Source organism: Phaseolus vulgaris, chromosome 6, assembly GCF_051622355.1.
Source record: "Phaseolus vulgaris cultivar YP4 chromosome 6, ASM5162235v1, whole genome shotgun sequence".
Classification (NCBI taxonomy): Eukaryota; Viridiplantae; Streptophyta; class Magnoliopsida; order Fabales; family Fabaceae; genus Phaseolus; species Phaseolus vulgaris.
Window position 1 is genome coordinate 33,282,435 of NC_143503.1, and position 15,379 is coordinate 33,297,813.

Below are 15,379 nucleotides of genomic sequence, written 5' to 3' on the forward strand. Positions count from 1 at the left end.
TTCTCATCTAAAGTATTGGTTAAACTAAAACTATTTCTATAAAAATAACTTTTGAAATTTCTGAAACGCCCCTTTATTTGAAGAACGTGTACCAAGACTCTTCCGAGAACGAAAAGACACTCAAATACAGGACCAAGAGGGTTAACCCACCATTAATTTCATCGATTGGAATTTTTTTTTTTTTTTAAAGAATTTTGAAAAAAAAAATCATAATGATTGATCTTCATCATTTTTCGGTTTCACCATCTGAAAAATAGAACATACAAGCACTAACAAAATTAAAATAAAATAAATTTAATCACATTCATTAACTTAACTTATGACTTAATTCTAAAAATATACACATGCTATCCTACCAACATGATCCCAAACATAACTTATCACTTAAAATATGTCATAAATGACAAGGACCAAAAAAAAAAAAAAAAATTGTTGAAAGTCGGATTTTTTTTATTGAAAACCAAAATTAAAATATATGGGACTAAAAGTGAAAAAGAGTAATACAGTGTCAGTTCTACTTAATCTAACCAGCATGTCTTTCCTTAATAAATGTTAGAAAAATAAAACAAATTTAGACAATGGAAAAAATTATCTACTAAAGACTATATATAAAACCTAAAAATTTGTAAGGGAATAAAGAGTTGTTTAAACCCTAAAAAGTAAATCATTTATACACAACTGAATTGAAGATCATGTAATAATTTCTGGAAAGTATATGTTGTGTGTGTAATAGAACATATTAAAGAACGTGGTATGGTGCATGCTGAATTTTGAAATAAAGAGTTATGATGGATATTGTTTTGGCTTCCAAGTTGAAGTGCAACATTGACATCGATATGATCAGAGTTCACATGCAGAAATGGTCACTAAATACCCACCAGAGATGCCAAAGTTTTCATTCTGCAGAAAGTGACACTAAATCCCATTCATCCTTTGCTATGGAAATCTAGATATCCAATTAGCTCATATTACTGATTAATGAAAGAGGACCACTTGATGGTGATGCCCAAATGCTGCAAAATTTAGGGTATATATCCATGATGAAATTGTGAACACTCTTTTAAAGTTTGCAGTTTCCCTGTGGCCTTCCCATGGCCATCAGACAAATATTCTCTTTTTTCTTTCTATATTCTCTCTTATACATTACTTACCATTCATTAATTAGCTACTGATTTATGTTCAAAAGACTAACTCAATATATCCTATATATCTCTTTAAAATAATAATAAGTATTCATTTTCTATTTATTAATTCATGGTTAGTCGATATTTGGAAGATTTTTCAGGAAATTGCAGCAGTAGCAGTGTATAGTATGAAAAAAGGAAAGGCCAGGGTCTCTTAGTTTTTTCTGAAAGATGAGTGGAGAATTTGATCCTTTTGAATGGGAGGAAGCAGCATGTGTTGGGACATAAAGGTATGAAACAAATGATGAAAATGTAATGTGATATTTTTGAAGAGAAAATAATGTTAAACAGTGAAGAAACTAATCATGTGGACTTGTGGGGGAATCAAATGGGGACTCCCTTTATGCATAGGTTGGGAACAAAATAGTGATATCTGTGAGCCCCAATTGATACCAAACCCAAATGCTCATTAAGGATCAGATTTGGACCCTATGCCTATGCCTATGCCTTTAAGCTCTTCTACTTATTTCTCTCTTCCTTTTACTCTTCTTCATTCTATCTTTTTCATTGGAGAGAGAAGTTGTTCATGCTCTACGCATATTTCAAAATCACTTTAGGACTCTTGAATATTCCTGAAATTCATCAAAAGAATTGGTTTGACTTCATTGCCTGATACAACATCTTTTTTTTCTGCCTCATGTTTCCTTTTGACAATTTATCCTGCCACAGCACAGTTTTGCTCAAGTGGAACTGTTAATGGAGAAGCTAAACCACATTTTGTGACCAATTCATTATGCTAGAGAGTTGGTGAGAAACATTAAAGCTTACATGGATAGAGAGACTTTGCAATGCATTGCCAACATTCATGAGAATCATGATTCATGGTGTAACTATGGAGAACTAACCCCACTCAAGAGTTCTACTCAGTAATCCTTAAGCAACAAGATTTGGGATGATTCGTATTGGTAATCAAAGGAACCCTGAAAACCAGCCTTAATTGGTCCACGTGGTGACACTGACAACATTGACATCCTTGTACACGTATCTGTGTACCTGGAGAACATGCCTCCCACGAGAGGTGGGGCTTCTCTGTAGGCGCCACCATAAGAACAAACAGTTTGCCACAACCCCACCTCCATGCTTGCTAATTACATTAATCATTATAAAAATACTTATCAGCCATTGCTTGCATACTATGGTCGGATAATTAATGTTTGTTTGTGTGTAAATATGAGTAACAAGTTTCGCATAACAACACACATTGAATGTCTCAAGACTTTGTCTTAGATGTCCAATCAAGTTCACTTATGCTATTCACTTTCAATTCATTGACAAAGATCTTCTTTTCAGTTAACTTGTTACTAACAATTTTCCTATCTAATATTAACTTCTCTGCTAACTACCAAATTGTGTTGTATACAACGCACTTTTCTTGTTCCATGTGCATAAAATCCAAAATATGATCTATGTATTATGCACATGCTTTCTTCCAAGACTCCGGAGAGTTTACCATATATACTTGACAAGAAGTCCTATTTATATTTTGCTCGCATATTTTTGCTTTTTAGCAGATTGTTCTTCTCTCTTTGGCACAGCCTTTGTACAGAAGCAAGTGGGTTTTGCTATCCCCCCCAATTATCTCTGGGGAAAGATTCTTGAAAGATATTCATATGGGACCAGTACTTAGATAATGACCCTCTTCCACATGCTAAATTAACTGAGGAGAGCTCTCAAAACTTTATATTGCTTTGGAATTTCTGCCTTCAAAAACCAGAAGCATGTTGTGCTTCATTCCTTTCCATTAACTATTTCAAAACGTCACACAAACTACAGTTACTTTTGTTACCTTGCAATGTAGACATCCTACCTTGTGGCTTAAAGACAAGAATGAATGAATAGAGAGAATATATAAAAAAATGATGACAATACATGATTTTACCTCATAATTCCAAAACACTTGTCAACACATTACTTCACAATAATCCACATGCAGCAGATTATCATCACCTAATCATATATGGGCCACAAGGCCCCTTAATCCAAGGTGAAAGGTCGGTAGTAATCTGAAGCATTCTCTGTCGGCCAAACCAAAACTACAGAGAAAAAGAAAGGAGGTGAATTAGCACATGAAGAGATTGTGATAATCAGCAACATTAATTGATAATTGAGACTTTGTGTTAAGTTGGTTTTGGACAAGTATTAGTGTGTTACAACCCCCTAGAAAAGGCTTACTGGCCCACGCGTCGTATTACATAGAATCCCCACTCATTCTACTGTCTGTCTGGTTTGTCATTTGAAATGTGAACTAAACACTAACCAATATGTTTCATCCTGAATCTATTCTTCCAAAGCAAAAGGCTATATTTTTATTATATAATTTCTACCCCTTATATGTAGTGATGGAGCTACCACCACATACACCAAACCCAACCCCACGGCCACCAATAGCACCACCATATACACAGCAAGAAACACCATATGCACCTTCTTTGTATCCCCTAGTCAACTTACAAAATTGTCTGCAACTGCATTTCAGAAAGTCTCTGCTCTCTTGTCTGCCACTTGCCGGGCTATCATTTTTCCACCACTCTCCTTCCTTGTTGTCAATCTTAATTTGTTGAGGCAAGAAGAAGGATTTTCCCTACACGTTTTTACCACTCCCTTATCTATCTTTTAAATTGCATTAGTTTCATAAGCTTCATGATTGTTCCTTTATCACAGGCTTGTTGTCAATCTTAATTTGTTGAGGCAAGAAGAAGGATTTTCCCTACACAATTTTACCACTCCCTTATCTATCTTTTAAATTGCATTAGTTTCATAAGCTTCCTGATTGTTCCTTTATCACAGGCTACATAAGGACAAGTCAGTAAGAAAAAAGGTAGTCTAAACCGGTGCATCCAAGTCAACAACAACCTGACTATAAATATGGCCAATTCCTGAGGGTTCAATTCAATCCCATGAACACTTAACGACCTCTACATAGCCTTGAGGATTCAAATTTAAACACACATGTCGCTTTCCTGTGCCAAAAACTTCTTCCAGAGGTTCTGGCTAGATGAATTCCAAATGGGTAATATTTCCCAAGGAAGCTTTTTGGCCAATGATGATCTCCTGCCATCTCTTGGAGCCAGAATTAACCAGGAATTTAGACTTAGAAGATACGTAATCTCCCCTTTCAATCCACGCTACAGGTGATGTGATGACCCTTTACATATAGTCACTAGAAGATACATAACTCTTGTGAATATTGTTTGTGTCTGCATCTTCTCATGTACTTTTATTACAGGGCCTGGGAGTTGGTACTGGTTGTTCTAGTCATATACTCAGCTTGGATTTGCCCATTTGAGTTTGCCTTTCTGCCTTACAAGGAAGATACTCTATTCATCATAGACAACATTGTCAATGGCTTCTTTGCAATTGACATAGTGTTGACATTCTTTGTTGCATACCTTGATCACCATTCTTATCTTCTCGTTGATGATCCAAAGAGGATTGCAATCAGGTGAATGTACATAAACTCTTCCTCAAAGCTAAAATGATGCTACAACAACTCTGCTTACTTTACATAGCTCAACCAAACTTGCAGGTACCTATCCTCCTGGTTTGCTTTTGATGTCTGCTCAACAATACCGTTTCAATCCTTCAGCTTCCTCCTAACCAATCATATCAATGAACTTGGCTTCAAAGTTTTTAACATGTTTCGGTTATGGCGTTTGAGACGAGTCAGTTCTCTGTTTGCAAGGTGCACCATCATATCATATTCAACTTTATGGTTATGGATGGTTTTCATCAAAGGCTTCTAATTGCAACATAATGACATTTCTTAATAGCACCTATGCTTTGCTTTCAGACTTGAAAAGGACATTCGCTTCAATTATTTCTGGACTAGATGCACAAAGCTCATTGCTGTAAGCCACTAGAGTTCAAATCTTTTCTTTGTTCTTCTTGCTGTTACAATTTAAAGGTACTTTCTAGATTTTAATTTCCACTATCACAAAATTTCAGGTGACCTTGTTTGCTGTGCACTGTGCGGGATGCTTTAACTATCTCATTGCAGATAGGTACCCAGATTCCAAAAGAACCTGGATTGGTGCAGTGTACCCAAATTTCAAAGAAGAAAGTCTTTGGGAAAGATATGTCACTGCAATATACTGGTCCATTGTCACTCTTACCACCACCGGCTATGGGGATTTACATGCTGAGAACACAAGAGAAATGCTGTTTGATATCGCTTACATGCTGTTCAACTTGGGTTTAACATCGTACATCATTGGCAACATGACCAACCTTGTAGTCCACTGGACCAGCCGTACCAGAAATTTTGTAAGTACTCTAAAAATATTGTTTTCTCTATTCTGATAGTGCTCAATTTATCAGTGCCAATTATTATACAAGCGTTAGACTATACTAAACTCTCTCTCTCATTTAATAATGCCCTTCAAAGTCACTATCCAAGACAATGTTCAAAAAGCTAATTTTAGATATTCTGTAGGCCCCACATTTTGGTGTTACATTTAAAACAGCAAAATTTTCCTGTTAGTTGCATGGTATGTTGGCTCCACTGCAGTTTCATTTTCAGCAATAACTAACTATCTCTTTTCCAATAAAATAACTGGTTCAGATAAGAGGAATTTTATTTCTTCCGTCTAATGAAGAGAGGATTGGTTTTGGTGACGCAGAGAGACACAGTCAAAGCAGCTTCTGAATTTGCATCAAGAAACCATTTGCCCCATCGCATACAAGATCAGATGTTGTCACATATATGTTTGAGGTTTAAAACAGAAGGACTGAAGCAGCAAGAAACATTGAATGATCTTCCAAAGGCAATTCGTTCAAGCATTGCACACCATCTGTTTTTTCCTGTCGTGCAAAAGGTCTACCTCTTCCAAGGAGTCTCACATGATTTCCTTTTCCAGCTGGTAATACTAATACCCCACGTGCCTTGTTTGTTTTTATCATCGTGACATTTTGTCTTTACTTTCGTCCATTTTCCCTTCTGTGTTATTCTTCTTTGGCTGAGATAAGAGTAAGAAGACGAAAAACTAATGCTAAAATATCCATACTTGACTCAAGTGACCCTGTAATAATAGATTTCAGATATGGAGGCTGAATATTTCCCACCCAAGGAAGATGTGATACTACAAAACGAGTCTTCCACAGAACTTTATGTGCTGGTTTCAGGGGCAGTGGTGAGTTAGCAGAAATCATGAATGATTTAATAAGCATTAGTTAATATTGGAGAATATTTACTGACAAAAAAAATATTTTCAAACTATTACTTGTTGCAGGATCTGGTTCGCTACATCGATGGGCGTGATCATGTAAAAATGTTCAAAATCCTGACATTTTATTCAACTTCAAAATATGAAATAACTGAATGTAATTTTCTGTCTCTACATTAAACAATTCAGGTTCATGGGAAAGCAGTTGCAGTAGATGCGTGTGGAGAGATTGGAGTTTTATATCATATAGCCCAGCCTTTTACCGTTAGGACCACAGAACTTTCTCAGATTTTAAGACTCAACAAAACATCCTTAATGAATGTTTTACAAGCAAATCCAGGAGACGCACAAATTGTAATGGATAACCTTTTAATGGTAATAATGAGGATGTTGAAGAACTCTAAATTCAAAAATCATGGGGAATATTTAATATAAACCACTTTTATATGTTGACAGAGGTTGAAGGGACGTGAAGATTTTGGCTTTGAATATCCATGCACAGATTCTGGGCGGTTTCCAAATGAACTGCTTCAAGGAGGTCACACGATAGGAAGCTCTTCTCACGAGTGTACAAATAATTCACATGAGCATTCATTAATGCATGAAGGAGAGTGCATAGATCTTAGAAAAACTGAGACCAGTTTGCGTAAGATGACTAATGATGATCATTTAGTCACTAAACATAGCATGATCCCCGAGCATGATGCAACCCCTGCACGCAAAGGGAATCTAGATATTGTTGAAATTCTGCTGGAAAGAAACTCAAATCCTAACCCAAATTCCATAGGGTGGACACAAAATGCTCTAGCAAAACAGCCGAAAAACAAGAGCATTTGTGGCAAAAAAAGGAGTCAAGAAAACGAGAAGTTGGATGAATTTAGAATAGAGATAGAGCCAGAAATCCGCCTTGACAGGGGTAGCTCAATGAGAAACAGAAGACATGATGGTATTAGATCTATCAAGTACCAAAAAGAAAAAATAAGCACAAACTCCAATTCAAGACATTCTAACTGTACAAGTGATATCGAATCGGCAAGGCTCCCCAAGAAGAGAGTAACAATCCAGCTGCTAAATGGATGCAGGAGTACCTCACAGGGAAGGCACGGAAAATTAATAATCCTGCCCGATTCGTTGGAAGAGCTGCTCAAAATTGCCGGTAAGCTTTAACCTCAAACAAAATGTTGATGATGAATTATGATTTAAGAACCTACAGAAGAGCAATTATAGTTTCCTACACACATACTGAATAACTATTTTAACTGGGGAAAGGAATAATACAAAAACAGTGTAACTTTTTACTGCTCTTTTTGCTAACTATAAACTTGCAAAACTGCAGGTGAAAAATTTGGCGGCTTCAACCCTATAAAAGTAGTAAATACAGAGGATGCAGAGATAGATGACATAAATGTCATCCGAGATGGAGATCGTCTCTTTCTTGTGGGCTGCGATAACGAAAATTTGTGTTCATGATGCTAGGAAGATAGTTTGCATCTTTAAGAACATGAACATGATGAAAACCGTGTAATCGAATCATAAAATGCTAAGCATCCAGAAAGATATGGAAAACCATACAATTAAATTACAAAAGCTGCTTGTTGTTCAATGTTCATGACTAAAAACAAAATTTTACAATCTCGTTCTGATCGGCCGGCTATAAAACAAAGAAAATGAGTCATAATCAATTGACGGTCTCTAAGTGTGTTTGCTGATGTATTGCATGATTCAAACAGTATTTCACAGTTTTTAAAATCACAGAGAACCCAGCTAATCATTTCCTTTGCAACCAGAACTGCTCTTGGTCAGTGTAAGAGATGCTAGACTGACTTCAAAAAAGCATCTCACTTTGTGAGAACAGGGTCGTATTTCTAATAATTGACTGTTGAATGCCTTTATGAATAAAACTCATTTCTTCAAATTGATTGGTATAGGATGTGCTTCTGTGTTAAAAACAAATCTATCCAGAGGAATAAGAGAGCGGTCCGCAAAAAGTAAGTATAAATACTTAAGTGTTTCTCCTAGAAAGAAAGTCTCCATTTTGTCTCTTTTATGAGGAGGAACACTGGTTACATCGTCCAGGGAACAATATCCACCAGTATCAACCTTTGTGTGCTTTTCAAAAGCTTCAAAGATTTGCCAACCCCATTCACGATATCTGTAAGACAAGATAGTCATATCTAGTTATTTTAAAAAATAATGTATATATAAAACAGGAAAAGAAAAATTAAGCTTGCCTTCACTGTTTCTTAGATATGGCTAGAAGAAATAAAACTATGCACTAATCATATACAACAGAAGGGGAAAGCATACTTTGGATCTTCTGTGATGCGGTACAAAACAAACAACGATTCCACAGTCTCAGGTCTCAAAAGATTATGACGGTCAGCAGGTCTTATTATGATATCATTAACAAATTCTGAGCTCTTATTTCCTCCGTCATGACCTTCTTCGGAAAAATCCTGGACACGAAAAGCAAGAGGCAAGATGTCATGTGTCTATTCTTGCTACGAAAAACAAATTATTTCCATAAGCAGCACCGTAGAACATAAATGAGCGGGCATTAGTAAATAATGAGATGCATTTTTTCCTTTTCTTGTGATCTTCTTTCAACTGATGAAATCCAAAATGCCATAAAAAATCTACTAACCTTAGTATGAAAGTAAGCAATTTCAGGAGCAAGACCAGTTGAAGTTACTGCATACATTTCGTAGCATGTTTTAGTCAGATCTTCTGCTAGCTTCAGATTTTCTAGGTCTTCAAAGTTAAGCATATTGTTTTGCATTGCCTGTTTCTTTGTAAGGCCTTTAGTGGCACCAAGTGCAAGAGTACCAGGGAGGAAACACACCTGAAAGGGCAGACATCACAATTTTACATCAATGTTAGTAGGTACAAGTCAACATCAACAAGGGAACTCCTGAATCTTAATTATGATCAAAGCGCTTAACAGAATTTTCATGAGATAAAAAATGAGAGCAGAAAACAATTAAGCAAATAACATAAGAGATATTTTTCTACTAACCTATTTGATACTATCAGTGTCTAATCCACTGCTCAAAGAAATCTATTAAACTCAAAAGCTTCTCCATATATGTTGGGACAAAATCTTTCTAAGAGCATTAAAGTTGTCAATAGAACCCATCTTACTACTCGGAATCAATACTGCTATCATAAATGTAAATTTCCGGACCAGTCACAGTATCATATGGTTCAGGCTTCAGAAAACTATGGTAGCAATTTTTTCATCATTCTTTTGTAACCTCAACTGTGAAATATAGTCTCAGTGTTCATTCAAATGTCGTTGTTGAGTACAATTATGACGTCCTCGTCTCAAAAAAGTACTGTAATTATATGCTTAAATTGTTAAAAATAAAAATGGATTCCTATGATGTATAATTAAGAATACGACGAAAATGCAGTTCCTGATATGTGTAGAACAAATTATATAGGCAATTTAAAACGTCTATGGAATGAATTTAAACCACACACAGACATGGCAGAACATGACATAGCATTGAAGATGCATACAATTATTATTACAGTACAGTGGACAATGATAACCGTGTAGCCCTGCAGGAACATCTGCAGTTCAGTTTTCTATAACATCATACATAAACGAAGGGTGGAAAACTGGGAATATCATAATTTCTCAGGCGATAAAAATTTGAATTACATACTTCACGTACATCAAATACAAGTTAACAGTTTCTAATAACAAACCGATCCAGCAATTCATAGTTCATGATTGTCAGATACTGTATAGCAAGTGCAGCATACTACAAATGACACAGTAACTAGGTCAATTCTCTTGCACAAATTCTAGCGAACGATATCTTCAAGCAACTACTATATAAATAAATTGCCTGCAATGCCAAATTTAAAAATTAGAAAGTACTGCATACCAAGTGATCCATTTTTGGGCTGAAATCACCGTTTAACCCATAAGGTAATTCTCCAACAAAAACTAGTCCATTTGGAATGGATTTTTGAACAAGACGATGTCTAACACCATTCATTGCTTCCTTGTACATTTCATATAGAAATGATGTATTACTATTGCTATTATCTCCACTCTGAAGCCATACTTTAACTAAGTACTCATAGTAACTGTCACCACGAGATCCCAGTCTAATATTTTCACCACTGAATTCGCCAGAATGAGGGCTGCATTTAGTTATTAGAGATAACTAAATGTCAGTAGAAACAAAATGAGAAAAGAAAAGAAGACAGGGGCCTAAAGGTGACAAGAAAATTGTTGAAATCAAATAAGTATATGAACAAAACCAATCAAAAGATTTATCAAAAATTACTCCAATTGAATATTAATTTCAAATACAATGATTAAGTTATATTCAGTTCCATACCTGATGTAGATAGGAACTAGTCCTTCATGCTTTGGAAGAGTCTTCATGTGATCCATGACTTTCATTGCTTCCAAACCATATTTCTGGTCACCAGATATAGAACTGAGATAATTAAACTCAAGCTGTACAGTGGAAACTTCTGACGTGCTACTCAATCCACCTGGAGCAGCATGTGCTGACTTGTCATGAAGAATAACATCACTAAAGGGAATAACAGTGGGACTGGTCGTAAAAGCAGATAGCAAACGATCAGCCAAATCCTTAGCAGTTTCTAGATAAACTTCCGGTTTAGGTCCTGCTTGAGTAATGTTCGTTCCATTTTCCCCACCACTTAGATGGTACGCGCTTAAAAGTCCACCCAAAACCCTAATGGTGGTTTCAAATAAATTCACTTGACCCTTGTTCCTAATTCTCTCAGAAAGGTGTTCCTCAACCCAGGATCCAGCTTCAGCAACAATCTCATCAAGACCCATGATCATGGCAGTATCGAGAGCATCCACAACCGTCGCACCTAACCCTCCTAATCCATCAACTCCTTGCCGGCTGAGTGGCATTAGTTCATCACGACCCATGGCAAATTTTTTGTACCCAGACCACGCATGAAGAAAAGCTTCCTTAACCTTCTGTTGCCTAGCAATCCACATTGACCTAACAGCATCCGGATTTTCCAATATCTGGCCACCGCCATTACTTCTAACCTTTTCATCCGGCGACAATCGAGGAGGAAGCCTCGGAGGCCGTCTCCAGAACTTTTTTATTTTGCCAGTACCATCAACAATGCTACCATTGGCGTAACTGTTTCTATTCACAATTTTTTCATCATTAGAAACTACACCACCTGAACTCGCGTGTGCCAACACAAGATAAGCCACACCAAAGATCAATATTAAGAACAGAAACTTTCCCGTACTACAGCTAACACAATCACGCTTTAGGTTACCGGTGAGCAAGTTCTGAGTAACAACCTGGAAAATCAACACATAGCAAAGAGCTAAACATCTGTTCCTTCTTAAACTAACACAAATGTCCATTAAAAAATCATTATTGCAAGGAGTACAAAGAGAGACTAATGTGAAGATTATAGAGAATTGCAATTAGCGTGATGAGGATTAGAGGAATGGATGCAGATAAGGAAGGCAGGTATTGGGGAAAACGACGACGATTGGATCTGAATTGAAGAGAGAGGCGTACCTTGGAGAAAGAACGGTGGCGAAACTTGGCGTTGTCGTAGTCAACGTCTTTGGTGGAGTAGGGCAGAGACTTGGACATGGTGTTGGATCCGATCACCAATTCCAATTGAGAAAAAAGAGACACGACAATCTAGCTAGGAATTCGATTGCGTAGGAACAGCGGGATTCTATGCTTAAGTAGCATCATCTCATGCGACCAAACACAGAGAGAAGTTTCTCCGCTGCGGGAAAAGGGTTGTTGCAATATCTATGTATGAGAAGAACTTTCAGATCAATGGTGTTCTCCTTTGACGCATTCAGCACGTTTTAATTATCCTGTTATTTTACAAATCGTCTTCAGGTTTTATCAAGTACCTTATTACATCTTAAAAATATAATATGTATTTATTTGATTCTTTTCTTGTTTATTAATTATGTAACTTAATAGGAAAATAGGGTGGTACGTCTGTACGCTTTTTCTTTCAAATCTCCTTCTTCAATAGTTGGTGCTTAGTCGAATGAAAAAGTTATTTCGATAGTCAAGTAAATACTATATATAAGAATTGTATATTTGTAAACGGATTAAGACATACCTTACATCTCTGGAAAAGATTTATTTATAGAGTTTGTCATGAACCCTTCGGATGGACTGAACATGAGCTATCCCCTGATGTATGTGGCGCAATTCCTGATTTATATTGGTATGCTTGTATATATGAAGATATCTTTATCATCTTTCAGATAATCAACATTTAGCTGATTTCTAGGATATATTTTTTGCACAATCCGAAACATGAATGTGGTTCATAAAGAACTCATGTAAGTGTCATTATTATAGTTTATTAAGTATCTTTACATGTATTTTGACACGATCGATTATCGAGACTAAGATTGACCAGTACAAATTATAAATTATAAAAAAGTAGTATGAGAAATGTCAAAAATTCGTCAAATAAAAAACATTTTATAATATATATAAATAAATGCAAATTTTATAAAATTTTAGTTGTGTGGATAGGTGTGGGTTGATTGTTTCTTACATGGTGTGATTACCTTACAGACCCCAGACCCCAGACCCTGGGAGCCTATGAATTCATGTCTAATTGGTTTATGATGTTGAGAATGTTTACCAAAAAATTGACCATGTTGACTTTTACTACAAGAATCAAATTTTTGTGTCACTTTGTAAGCTGAAGAATTTATTTGATGCAACATTTATACCGAAGTTTTCTCTTTCTTGTGTCGTTTTTTTTTATTTTGTATTGATAAAATGATCAATTTTACTTTACTCAATCAGAAAACGAAAAGGAAAATGGTAGGAATTATCTTCACGAATTCAGTGGCCAATTCTCATACCATATCTTTTAAGCTTAATTGTATTTATGGAGTTGTCTAATATAAGTTTATTCTAAAAATATATATACTCTTTGACAATTTTTAACTTAAAATATTCAGCATTGACAACAATAAATGTATTCTTAACTAATATGTGATTTGACTTTTCTGTTGGTGTATTTCCTGTTATAGGCTGAAAATATCTAATCTATTTTTTTGTCTTGATACTAGTCTAATTCTATAATAAAAGGTAATTATTCGATATCCCTTAATTTGTGCATGATACATTATTTTCTTGGATATGGACATTGGTAGGCGATCTCCTTATGCATGTTATCGGGCTTGGCCCATGATACTACATTACCTACAATGTTATTATGAAAAATATGTAATTATTATCTACTTGTGTTGACGGATTTTTTATCAGAGAAAAAAAAAAACTCGTTCTAATAATGTAAAATTGTTATATGGATTATTTAATCGAAAATTACAAAGGTTGAGTCAAAAACACTTTTATTTTTAAGAATTTGGAAGTTCATGTAATAAGGAGTGATTAAAGAAATGAAATTGACGAAGAAAATTTGTACATGTGAGAAGGTTTGGTCCATTTATTCTTATAATTTTATCTTATTGTAGTAACTTAGAGAAATAACTATTTTGGATATGCAACTTCACTTCGACGTCTAGGGTTTACATTGTATTTAAAGAAACCTAAATATAATCCTAAATGGTTTACCTATTTAACCTTATTTTGCCATTGACCTAAAGTCATATTCTACTTGACCCAAAATATAAGGTACAAAATAAATTCTTAAACTACTTTGTTCATTTTAGAGGTATTGTACCCAAAAAAGAAATACAAATAATTCAATCCATAAAATACAAGAATATGAAAATCTTAAAACAGTTCTACGTAAAAAAATCGTAAGTATAAATATCCTTAAGCTCAACTGATAAAAAAAAAAAAAAACTAGATTTTTAAAAAACTTATGAAGAAGGAAAATGCAAAAAAATAAAAACAGAGCAAGAAATTATATGTGTTATCTAAACTTGGATAGCAAAAAAGGAAGAATGACACATGTAGTTCAATGAAGATAAAACATAACAAAATAATGTGAGTGTTTCTTGCACCCTTTTTGAAAACTACTTGAAACATTTTCCTTTAAACATTATAATTAATACACTTCACCATCGCGATTCATGGTTGTTGTTTTCTTTTATAAATCCTTAAAAATTCATAAGCATTCTTTATTAAATTAGATAAGCTTATTGTGATTCTTGAATAAACCAACTAATTAAATTATTTAAAAGACAAATATATTATCGTGTCTACAAATAACTAAAAGGAAGAAGAACAATCCTATAAAATAAAACACATTAAACAAACGCACAACCTATATTTTTTTTACAAAATATTTTTCTCATCCTACCCTTATTTAATATATTTTATTTTATTAATATAATGGAGTATTTTGTTATTTTATGTGAACTATTTTAAAAATATATTTTGAAAATTTTAAACTAATATTAATGGACATTTTTTATATGCAAACTAATTCTCTCACTATTGTCTTAATTTTTTATTTTAAAACAACAACAAACAAAAAGAGAGAGAGTATTTTTCCCTCATTCTGTTCCCACACTAAATCTCAAATAAAATAACCTCTATTTCTAATCATTCTCTCCACTTTATTTCAAACAACTCTATTAATCGATAAAACCATTATTCTTTTGTAATTATCATGAAGTTAATTTTAACCTTAACGTCAACTACCAATGAAAGAATATAAAAAAACTTGAAAAAGAAGAGAATCTCGAATTAGAGAAGAAGAAAAATAGAGGTTGATTAATCAATTCATCATTATTATTTTACATGTTATTTTTTGTTTTTCATTTTTAACTCATCTAAAATTATTTTTTTATGTATTTTAAATTTTTATCATTTGTAAAAATTGAATATAAGAAAAAAATACTTACATAGCTAATTTTAACGATATGGGTATAAATAAAATATACCTTAAGAATCACAATACATATTTTAAACGCTTTTCCACTATAATAAAAGTCATTTTTAAAAAAAAAATAAAAATCTCTCGTTATAAGTTGTTCCTATTAAAGTCATACATGATTTACGATTTTGCCTATTATACTTTGTTTTATATGAAACAAAA

General features: G+C 34.3%; 2 protein-coding genes across 4 annotated transcripts; one reads left to right on the top strand and one right to left on the bottom strand.

Moving 5' to 3' along the window:
• The first annotated feature begins 3,310 nt into the window (after positions 1–3,310).
• On the top strand, positions 3,311–7,949 carry LOC137832373 (potassium channel KAT3). Of its 3 annotated transcripts, none has more exons than XM_068640511.1 (12): positions 3,355–3,746; positions 3,972–4,315; positions 4,411–4,626; positions 4,711–4,866; positions 4,975–5,032; positions 5,130–5,447; positions 5,804–6,043; positions 6,215–6,313; positions 6,413–6,445; positions 6,536–6,721; positions 6,803–7,502; positions 7,683–7,949. In XM_068640511.1, exons 2-12 carry the CDS (start codon positions 4,134–4,136, stop codon positions 7,814–7,816), a joined length of 2,322 nt encoding a protein of 773 aa, XP_068496612.1. In that variant the 5' UTR covers positions 3,355–3,746; positions 3,972–4,133; the 3' UTR covers positions 7,817–7,949. The 3 variants fall into 3 exon arrangements, with proteins under 3 accessions (XP_068496611.1, XP_068496612.1, XP_090159527.1); XM_090303401.1 differs by having other exon boundaries at positions 3,516–3,746; positions 5,746–6,043; XM_068640510.1 differs by having other exon boundaries at positions 3,311–4,315.
• On the bottom strand, positions 7,904–12,274 carry MNS3 (alpha-mannosidase 3). Its single transcript, XM_068640514.2, has 6 exons — positions 11,896–12,274; positions 10,705–11,669; positions 10,243–10,504; positions 8,991–9,188; positions 8,654–8,802; positions 7,904–8,498 (listed from the first exon to the last, which is right to left on the bottom strand). Exons 1-6 carry the CDS (start codon positions 11,971–11,973, stop codon positions 8,249–8,251), a joined length of 1,902 nt encoding a protein of 633 aa, XP_068496615.1. The 5' UTR covers positions 11,974–12,274; the 3' UTR covers positions 7,904–8,248.
• Between the last annotated feature and the right edge of the window lie 3,105 nt (positions 12,275–15,379).

Bases quoted from the DNA above. Each gene is read 5' to 3' on its own strand.
- LOC137832373 (XM_068640510.1), top strand. From the start codon at position 4,134: ATGTCGCTTTCCTGTGCCAAAAACTTCTTCCAGAGGTTCTGGCTAGAT. The intron at 4,867-4,974 runs GTGCACCATCAT...CTTTGCTTTCAG, and splicing joins GTCAGTTCTCTGTTTGCAAG to ACTTGAAAAGGACATTCGCT. The intron at 6,722-6,802 runs GTAATAATGAGG...ATATGTTGACAG, and splicing joins TAATGGATAACCTTTTAATG to AGGTTGAAGGGACGTGAAGA.
- MNS3 (XM_068640514.2), bottom strand. From the start codon at position 11,973: ATGTCCAAGTCTCTGCCCTACTCCACCAAAGACGTTGACTACGACAAC. The intron at 11,670-11,895 runs GTACGCCTCTCT...TTGATTTTCCAG, and splicing joins GCCACCGTTCTTTCTCCAAG to GTTGTTACTCAGAACTTGCT. The intron at 8,499-8,653 runs GTATGCTTTCCC...CTTGTCTTACAG, and splicing joins CGCATCACAGAAGATCCAAA to ATATCGTGAATGGGGTTGGC.